The sequence below is a fragment of the Bidens hawaiensis genome, unplaced genomic scaffold, assembly GCF_021521415.1.
Source record: "Bidens hawaiensis isolate Kalapana, Puna unplaced genomic scaffold, B.hawaiensis_p1.1 tig00013115_1, whole genome shotgun sequence".
NCBI classification, from domain to species: domain Eukaryota; kingdom Viridiplantae; phylum Streptophyta; class Magnoliopsida; order Asterales; family Asteraceae; genus Bidens; species Bidens hawaiensis.
In genome coordinates, this window is record NW_027492105.1 from 128826 (window position 1) to 139411 (window position 10586).

At 35.4% G+C, this 10586-nt stretch overlaps 1 protein-coding gene and 1 pseudogene across 1 annotated transcript; both read right to left on the bottom strand.

Moving 5' to 3' along the window:
- Nucleotides 1–4743: 4743 nt before the first annotated feature.
- Nucleotides 4744–7055, bottom strand: LOC143543236 (uncharacterized). The gene is made up of 4 exons (XM_077035603.1): nt 6113–7055; nt 5394–5626; nt 5110–5295; nt 4744–5008 (listed from the first exon to the last, which is right to left on the bottom strand). Exons 1-4 carry the CDS (start codon nt 7053–7055, stop codon nt 4871–4873), a joined length of 1500 nt encoding a protein of 499 aa, XP_076891718.1. The 3' UTR covers nt 4744–4870.
- Nucleotides 7056–8540: 1485 nt separating this feature from the next.
- LOC143543278 (pentatricopeptide repeat-containing protein At2g17525, mitochondrial pseudogene) lies at nt 8541–9948 on the bottom strand (annotated as a pseudogene).
- Nucleotides 9949–10586: the final 638 nt, after the last annotated feature.

The window sequence follows — 10586 nt, forward strand, 5'->3', positions numbered from 1 at the left end:
TTACTTTCTTTCAGCATGTCATTTTCCTTCCAAGAAACTAAAACCACATTTAATAAATCTTCAAGATAGAAAAACAACTCACCTACATGATTATTGTTTTCTTTGCTAATCTGAGCAAGTGTTAGTTCAAGATTATTAGCGAAACAATGAACTTGATAAGCCGATCGCGTTTCTTTCTTGATTAACGTTTGAAGACCACTAAAGTCACCAATCAAATGGTTAACTCCATTATAACCTTGCGCACGAATATTAAACGAGCTTAACGAATGCTTCTCCAACAACGCGTAAACTGAATTCATAAGAGATATATCCGTGTCATCATCCATCACATTCATAATACCATGAAACAGCTCAACAACATCTCCTGTTTTATCAACATACCTCACACACAACGCGATTGGATGGTTGTGTCTGAAATCACAATATTTATCCACCAATATGGCGTAATAGTCACCACCAATGTCTTTCACAATGGATTTTGTTGTTACTTCTGAACACGACCGGATCAGATCTCTTTCGATTAATGGGACTTTCTTGATTACATCATCATTAATATTCTCATCATATGCGGATAACATTTCCAGAAGCCCAACAACATCACCTTTGTCGGTTGGGCCAGGAAACCCTTCGCCTTGTGGTTCCACTCCTTCGTCTAACAGAAACCTGATACAAAGAAGAGGGGTGGCTAGTGGATGTCGGGACTGTTTGATACTTAAGTAAGAGATCAATGCCGTTAAACTAGTAAACTGTCTATGAAATATGCGAGCAAACGGGCCTGCGTTTTCCAAATATTGCGAATCAGTATCGTCATCTGAATCAGTCATTGTTTACATTTCAGTTTCTTGAGTTTGGTTGTCAAGATCATTGTTAGAGTGAGTTGAGGATGAAGCATCTTCCCTCTTTGTTTTCGTAACGAACCCGTCGAGTGTCCCCTGCTTCTGTTTCTTCTTTTTTGATGAATCACTGTCGTTCGCGTTCATTGTGTCTGGTAAATATAAAGACAAAAGTACAGGTTTAGAAATACATTTAGACTACAAGGGTTTTCTTTCTATCTGCATAAATGTATCAGTCATTAACTTCATATTCATTTGTGTTTGTATAATGCTATGTCAGTGGCACTGCATAAATGTGTTACATGCCAAAGCTAAAAATTTTTAAAATAAATAAAAAAAAATCGTTTTCTCTCAAAAAAATTCAAAACTCAGATAACATTTCTCTATTTAGTATTTTCATCGTTTATAAAAGGCATTTAAAAATTTATCATATAATGTTTTTATAAAAACAATAAAAAAAAATGTCATACGAGGAAAGAACCAAACTGGTTGATCAAACCAAATATTATTTAATCTTTTCTATGGTGTAACAAAATGATAGGAAAAATGTTTTAAAAATCTGTGAAAAATCTCAAAAAAAAAAAAAGTATTTTAAAATACATAAAAATAATGCTTTAAAAAAAGTAAAGCAATAATGACAAAATTATTTCTTAAAATATAAAAATACGTTTTTTAAAAATTATCTATACTATATATAATATATAATATGTAAGTGATGGGCAAATTAAGAAGGTAGAATTTAAGCGTTTTTTACAAATTATAATGCATAAGTTACTATTTAAGTAGGGGTAGGTTTGTCTTTTACACAGTTCATTTAATTTGTATAAATATAATTACAAGTTTAGTACCTCAACTTTAATTAAATTTTGTAAATTTAAGAATTAGTTACAACTTTAATCCCTCATGATTACCCATTTTTTACTCTATCTTTATTTTTTTTTTATTTTCTTCATATATGTTTTACAAAAATATGGTTAACAAAAATACGAACATACCCATTTAAACGAGCTTATTTTTTTCGACGTTTCAATATAAATTGACGGTTTAAAATGTACAAGTCATTAATGCATGAATGTACAAGTTTCTAAAGGATAAATGTTTACAATCTCATGTTTTCATATAATTACATATCTAACCCTTTATCTTTTTTTTACAATTCAAAATTTATGTAATACTTACAACTTTCACCCTCAAATTTATTCAAATATTACTCAACTTTAATTTTTTTTTCCTTCTTGTGTTATATAAAAATGTGATCAAAAGTATTCAAGTTACATAAATATTTAAAATATTAAACGAACATGAGTCAGGCTCGGTATGAGGTTCGAGTCGAGCTAGAGCTAGCCTTGGCTTGGTGTGCTAACAACCTTTATGTATTGTTTCCCGCTGCATCGTGCGGGCACCTGACTAGTAAAAGTAAAAATGAGAGAGAGAAAAAAAAGAAAAGGTTTGAAATGTAAAGGCACAAGTGATTTTGATATTGAAGCAACAGCAGGCATCGATGGCGAACAGTTGTTAGGTATTTGTCTTTGAATGCTTAACTAACTTAACTGTCGATTTGAGTTGGTTAGTAATGCATGATTCATTCAAATCTAAAGACGTTCCACATGAAAAATCAATATGAAATATTCGATTTATTTATCCAAGTAATATTAATTAATATAAAAGACTAAATGGAGAGTGTTTGTTTACCTTTTGGTTTTATAGAGAGAATCGGAGAAGACGGCAAGTAAAATGAGATGGTGAAAAGTGAAAACCAAGGTAGGTCGAATAGTAACTTTAAAGACTGTTTTTCTTTTCAGTTTGGGATTTGAAAAGTTTTGGGCTATTAACTAAAATGGGCCTTTTCTCAATTTTGGGCCCTTTGGGGAACCAACGGACGAACTTGTGAATTTACTTTATTACATGCTAAAAAATCGTAAAAAAAGTATAACAAAGTTAAGTCTTTAATAAAATATCCAATAAACCTAAGATCTCCTAGCGGAGAAGCCCGCGCTTCGCTGTGGGTACGTCTTCTTAAAACTAATTTGCATTGACAATAGTACTACATAGCACAAATGTCACCATCAATCAACCACTTTACCCACCAACTTCCCTGAAGCACATGCAAGGCTTCTAATGGGTGAAGTTTCTGACATGGCAGGCGACACACACCTTCTCTCCTCCCGTCTGGTTATAAATACCACCAAACCTCTAAGGTAAAATGATCTTCGCTCTCCCGCGAGAAGACTCGCTAGTGTTCCGCAATAACTTGTATTTATTATATATTCAGTCTCCCATACTGATTCTCACGCCGGAGGGTGGTTACGATAAGAGACCCCCCCCCCCCCATCCTCTTCTTGTAACAAGCTCACGGTGTTCTGTTTAGTATGTGAAGCTACTCGGATCTGTCAGATTATACTCAAACTCCCGTGGGAAAGACTAAACATTAACATGAGGGCTAAGTGATTAGGCCAAGGGTTAATCTAGTGTTTTTTCAAGTCCAACCCGAACACTAAGGCAGAGCGTGATGGCTAAGGTAAACATGCAAGCCGCGGGTTCTAAAATGTGTACTGGATAAGAGCAGTATTAGCACTCTTTATGTGCAAGCTAGTGTTGGGTCCCTTATCTTGCAGGTTAGGGTTTTTTTATTTTTTATTTTTTTTGTTTTGTTTGTTTCTTTTTTCTTCTTTCTAATTCAGTGTCAAAATGCTAAAAAAGAAATGGGAACATATCAAAGGGGATCTAACTGGTTGGAAGTTCCAAAGTGTATTAAAAAAGATGATTTCTTTTTCATATTTGTATTATAAATGAAATAGTGTAAATTTTGTAATTGTATTTTGAACCAAATTTATGCGTACTTATTATCAATGTATATTTGTGTGTGGCAGGATTGTACAATGGGTTTATTATTTGCACTACTTCCAATCTTATGTGTCACTTCTGTAATTTTTGAAAGCATGTTGTCTTTGAAAAAGACTTGAGTAAATGTATTAATTTTATCTCTGTTTAGTTTTCAACTTTTATGTTGGTTGATTTGTGAAGCTTGCTGATTATATAGATTGATAATCAACTATTTGTATTTGTTTATTTGGATTGTTAATGAACCAAACATCTAGCGAACTTTTTTTTTTCTGTTAGTTCGTTTCCTTTCATTCGTTTAATACATGTAAAGCGAACATGAATAACAAACTCCATTGTTACGATTATATCACTATGCTATTAACAGGTTGTTCACCACTCAAGCTATTATTTTCATATATTATTACCATGATGTCTGTTCATCTATTTTGAAAAGTCTTTGGGTTAGAATTGTAACGAGAATTCCTTACAACTAAAACATTTCTTTAACATTCATATCTTTTTTTCTTTATTGGATCTTATTAAACAAAGGAAGTAAATATATAATTTAAAATATAGTAACTTGAGCGACAAAAGCACATAGCGTTTTGCTCCTACGTTACACCCGCCGCAAAGCACGGGCATACGTGTTAGTATGTCTTTATATGGAAGAGTAAAAGATTAGAATGAAACTTACAACAAAACATCAAAACCCAAAAGTTACAAAAAAAAAAGTAGTAATAATATAAAACTACAAAATGAGATAAATTAGCAATTTTATATTTGAGACATTTTGTTAATTTTTATTAATAAAATATGCTGAGATGGTTAACTATTAAATATCCATCTTATAACAACTGTGAGATAAATTAGCAATTTTATATTTGAGACATTTTGATCACAATTATCATTTTCATCCAAATAAGTTAAAAGCTGAAATACCAATGACTTAACGTTAAAAAGCTAACGGGACAGTTACATGGACAAAAATGGCAAGACTCGAAAACCACAAGTGTCAAAAAAAAAAAAAAAAGAATTTTTGTATTAAAGTTGCGTAACTGACCAAACATAAAGAGCGAAAATGACACTTTACTCTTCAATTTGCTTTCAATAAGAATGAAATGTTCACACCAAATCAATCTATTCAAATTTAATAATGAACACACTGAAACAGAACAAATATGATCACAAACATGAATGAATGCGCATCAATGTGTTTATTCACTTTGTTGTTCTATCAATGCACGCACAGCTAACTCAACATCTTCAAGTGGTTGACCGACGTACAGCTTAAGTTGACCTTTCTTCACTACAACTACCTTCATTTTTTGTGATTTAACATCCTCTTCTAGGTCCTGAAAGAGATTAAAAAATGTTCTAATGTCACAATAATCGCGATCAGTTTCAAAAGCACAGTTAACAATTGATGCCATAAAGATTGTGTTTTGATACTCACAGTTGTTAATATTGGTGTGATATTAGTGCTGAAATCTTGCAGATCTTCAAAGACAGATTCCAGAAGATAAGCGAAGTTTGTGGCATCAGAACGATCTTCAAAAGCAACAACGTGCCGTAATCCAGAAGCGTTCTTTATACTAAATAGTCCTTCTTCACCATCATTACGACGCTGCATGCCAACAGCCTAATAAAAACAACCCACAAATCAATTCAGCAAGAACAAAATTGTATAATATTTTAAAAAGTGTGAGAAAGCTAACAATTTACGTGTTAAATGCATACCATAACAACAGGCAGACTAGTCCACCCAAAGTTAGTTTGTGTTCTGGCAATTCTTTTAATCCCGCCTTTTTTGCCCTTCAAACTGCCATTCTTGTTATCTTGTTTGGTAGTTATTGCAGCGTCACTGCTTTCTTTACCGAAGCCTCGAGGCTTTTTAGTCTCCAGGTTGCTTGATTTTCCTGGCTTCTCGACTTTACTCGTTTGATTATCATATTTTGGCTCCTTTGAAGTACCTATGTATTAAATAATTAACAAAAAGGTATAACAATTGCAACTCAAAGTAGTCTAAAAGTTTCAACAACTAACATGATCAAAATATGAATATTTCATACTTGTTACAACTACGGTTAATTACACCAACACGTAACTTACTTTTGCCTTTTATCAATGCGCGTAAAAAACATATTTTTTCACCATTGTAATTTGTATGTAACAAACTTTAAATTTTATTCCACTAAGCGACATTCTATAGCATGTATCTGATGATGCGCACGCATTTCACATGCTATAGACATACAATGGTAAACAATTAAATTATGTTAAATAAAATCAACCAAAAATACATTTTTTTTCATGCATATCATGACAAGAAGGTGAAACTAAGTGACAATTGGTGTAACTAATCCTCGCCAAACAATAAGCAAGATAATATACTAACAAAACAACAATCATAGATGCCACAAAGAACTATTAATATCATCATATATTATAGAACATACCCGCTAATGATTCGGTCTTTGTTTCTCTAGGTTCTTGCTCTTTAACTTCATCCTTGTTTAGTGTACTATCACTAACACCATTTACCGCAGTCCCATTAGCAACATCAACACGTTTCATTCCACCAAATCCCTTTGGCTTATCTCCCGAATCAACCGATGGACTTTTAAACTTATACTTCTTTTTAAACATCAACAAATCATCATCAACATCATTCCCAGTACCTTCGTCTTTTCTCGAAATCTTAGCTCCCGGTTTCTGATACTTGGCTTCTAAACTTTTCCTCAACTTATTTAACCGATCATCTATCTCCTTCTTCTTCACGGTTTCACCAACCGACTCATACTCACCATCCTCGTCTTCATCCTCAACTAACCCTTTCCTCTTCCCCTCTACCTGTTCTTGCTCCCGAGCCCGCCTCGCCATTTCTTGAATCTCAATTATCCTATTATCAATTTCCGACCCGTCAACCGATTTCATTTCCATAGAATCTTGATTAAAATCTTGATTCTTGCCCAATAACAAATTCGGTTTCGGTTTATTTTTGATCAAGTTCTCGTCTTTATCGTCTAAATCGTGTGACCCGAATATCATAACAGCACATACTGTCTGAAATATAAAAGCCCCAACCAAATACAACCCGATTTTAGTAACCGACTTAGTCGAAAAGTTACCGAAAATGCCACCGATGAACCCGGGGCTTTCGGAGGCCGATAACCGGTCCGATTCATCAGAATGCAGGGTTTCCTGGATGGGTATTGTGTTGGGTTTGGGTTGAATTTGTGGGTCTGGATAAGGTTTGTTTTCTAGGGTTTTAAGGATCTTTTTACGGAGGTGATTGGTGCGTCTTGTTCGCGATGGGAATGATGACGGAAGAGAGGAAGCTGAAATGTGTGCGGTGGTTGGCGGTGGCGGGAGGATGGTGGCGGCGGCGGCACCCGCCATTGTGAGTTTGAATTTGGTTGATGGGAATAAGGTTGTTGCTTGTGAGTTTGGTTTGTGTTTGTCTTATGATGATAATCATTTTGTTGTGTCCGGATGGAATAAGTTTTATTATTTAAATGGGTTAAATGGAAGCTGTCATTTAGTTGAGATCATGTTCTCTAAGCCAACACTATATGTTATGGTTTAGCGCTTCGTATTATGTAAGATTTGTACGAGCGTTAAACCCTATTTTATGGTGTGCGTCAAGGACTTGAGCCTCTTTGGGCGTGAATGCGTTAATATCATTGACGTCAATCCATTACACATAGTTTTTTTTTTAAGATAAGTCTTGGATTATTTTAGTATAGCTAGGAGTATTTAATGGCATCAAGCAATTGTTTGGTACACTCTCACTTGCTCAATAGTAATACGGATAATGCAATTAGAATTTGGAGTTCGGTATGTATTTTCAGAGTAATACTAAGATGGTTCTAATTGTTTTCGAATTAAGAGTTAAATTTGAAAAGTAAAATTTTCCATTGTTGTGGTTGACACATGACAAACATTCTCTATGGTCAAAAAAATCTTTCTCGTGGTAAGCAAAAGATCGGTCATCAAAACTTTTGAATCAAAGGCTTTGTGCGTATAAATTAAAGACACTATCTTACTGGGTCGTATTGCATTGCTCAAAGCGATCATAGGGAGTCTCCCATTGTACTACTTCGTATTTGAAGCCCCTACTCACATCATGGATGTGTTGAAAAAAGTTTAGAAGAAAATCCATTCGGAGTTTTAACTCAAACTCGAAAATACGTTGTTGCTTGGGATAGGGTTGTTCTACCAAATCCTAAGGGTGGTCTTGGAATCAACTTTCTTGATGCATCAAATCCAGTCTTGTTAACCAAATGATGGTGAAGGTATAACTCGGATAAGAAGCACCACCGATAGCATAAGCCATAAGCTAGTACCAAGGATTCACCAAAACACCAGGTCATGGCACACAATACCGATAAAGGCATCCATAACAGGCCAACGTGATAGGTGTGTTGTTCATATGTTTAATTGTAGTTTAAATAATTAATCATGCTTTTTAATTTTACCATTTATATGTTAGTACATTTAACTGTAGTTTACACAATCCTTATCGTTGAACACTTTTACTGCACACCTTGTCGTTTATAAGTAGGAGCCAAGATTCGGAAATTGCGTGACAAGTTTTACAAAAACGGGTAACCATTCTTGAACAAGAATTCAGAAATTGTGTGAGAAGTTGTTCCACATAAGTAGTTTGGTTAAGTCACAAGCCAAGATTCATGATAAGTACATGCATGATGCAAAAATCAGTTTTAATAGGAACGAGGTCTATGTGTGATCGACTGATCGTACAAACCTAATCACATTTGTCTCAAATTTTCGCCTTATAACACCCGAGAAAGTAAAACTAAATGTAACCAATAACCGATTTTAAGTAGAGACTGTGAGAACCATTGCACAAACACGTGATTTGGAATACTTTAAACATGTATGAACCAATTTTTAACTAGTTTTCAATAATCCATTCCAACAAATCATTCACAAAACACGAATTTTCGATCCCTAACCAACCTGATTCTATAGCAAGTGACTCAACTACAGAATTCCACAAAACATAATCAGGAACATTACCATTTTCCACCATCAGTTCCATAACTTTATAACCATCCTCTATCCTCCCTCTTGAACATAATCCGCCAATTAACGTATCATACGTCACCAAATTCCAACCAATCCCAACCATTTTCATCTCATCAAACATATCAAGAGCCGAATCCAACAAACCCGACTCACAAAACCCAAATATCAACGCATTATAAGTCTCTGCAGTCGGAAGACACCCTCTCATCTCCATCTCCTTCAAGAACCTAACTGCAGCCTTTGCTTTCTTCAACTTACACAAACCTTTTATCAAAGTGTTATAAACAATCACATCCATCTCACCGCCTTTCTTCTCCACCCGTTCCAAAACCTCTACTGCTTCCATTGCACGGTCCTTGTGACATAAAACTTTAATAACTTTAGTGATTGTAATCACATCAGGAACAAACCCAAGATCAAAACTTTTTTCCAACATCACAAGTGCTTGTATTAGATTCTCTATATTACAATACACACTTATCATAATATTAAAAGTAACACTATTCGGATCCTGCATTTCACTCATCAAGCTCCTAGCCCGCCCAACCCCAAGTTTTTCATTTTTGCAAAGAGCATGAAGCAGCGTGTTGTACACAACCGTGTTCGGTGTCACACCTTTGTTCTTCATGGTCTGCAAAAGCTTAAAACCATCCGATATGCGGTTCGTTAAACAAAGCCCCTTCATTAATATACCATAAGTGTACATGTCACCTTTAACACCACACCCCATCATCTTCCTTCTATAAAACCCCCTAGCTATATCAATATCTTCTTTAACAAGAACGTCGAGTATCGAATTATAAACTTTCACCATGGGGGTGACTTCAAATTTTGAAACCAAGTCAAGAACTTTAACCACTTCTCGGATCATTCGGGCTCTGCCTAACCCGCGAACAATGGTGATGAAAATATCGTCGTTCGGCGGCAGCTCGATTGAGCTAGGCATTTCGTCAAGCACTTGGCGGGCGGTGTCGAAACAGCGGAAAACGCAGAGCCTATGGATTAAGGCTCTGTAGGTGGATTGGGTGTGGGTGAAATGGGGCAGTTTGGATACCCATCTGAAGGTATTGAGGGCTTCAGTGGGTGATTTTTGGTCTAGTATAAGGTGTGAAATTTGGTCATGGGTTGGAACAGGGATGGTGCTTGATGTGCATCTTGATTGATGATGAAAAGGCTTGTGATTTGGTTTTGATTTGATGAATGTGGATAGATTCTTGGATGAATTGGATAAATTGAGCATGAATGAAAGCAAGATACAAGAAATAACAAGTTTTGCTTGCTCTGTTTGTTGGACTCGAGTATGTGTATTTGTTCTTCATAAATGAATAAAAAATGAAATTAAGGTATCTTCCGGTAATGCCGGAATGAAAGTGAATAATTTATCACGTGGGAACGGAAAAAGTGGTGTTTGGTTGCTCAATGGAATGGAATCATTCATTATTCCATCAAAACCATTTCTTTCCACCACTTCTTTTTTTTAATTCAATTCCTCCTTCACCATACTTTCTCGACACCACCACCACCTAACAATGATCACCACCACTATCATTGCTGCCATCACCACCTGACCGCCACCGTCGTCGTTGCCACCACCGCCGCCCTCACACCGCCACCACCGTCGTTGCTGCCCTACTATCGCCATCACTACCAATGCTACCACCACTTGACCACCGCCACTCCCACCACCACAACAACGCCCACCACCACCGTCGCCACCGACACCACCATTTTTCTTGCCGGAGCTACACCACCATCGCCATTACGGGTTTTTTTTTGTAAAAAGAATATATTTTTAGATATGAGTGTTTTTATTATTTCTATTCCATTCCTACAATTTTTTTTATACCAAATAACATAAAGTAATAATTCATTTCATTC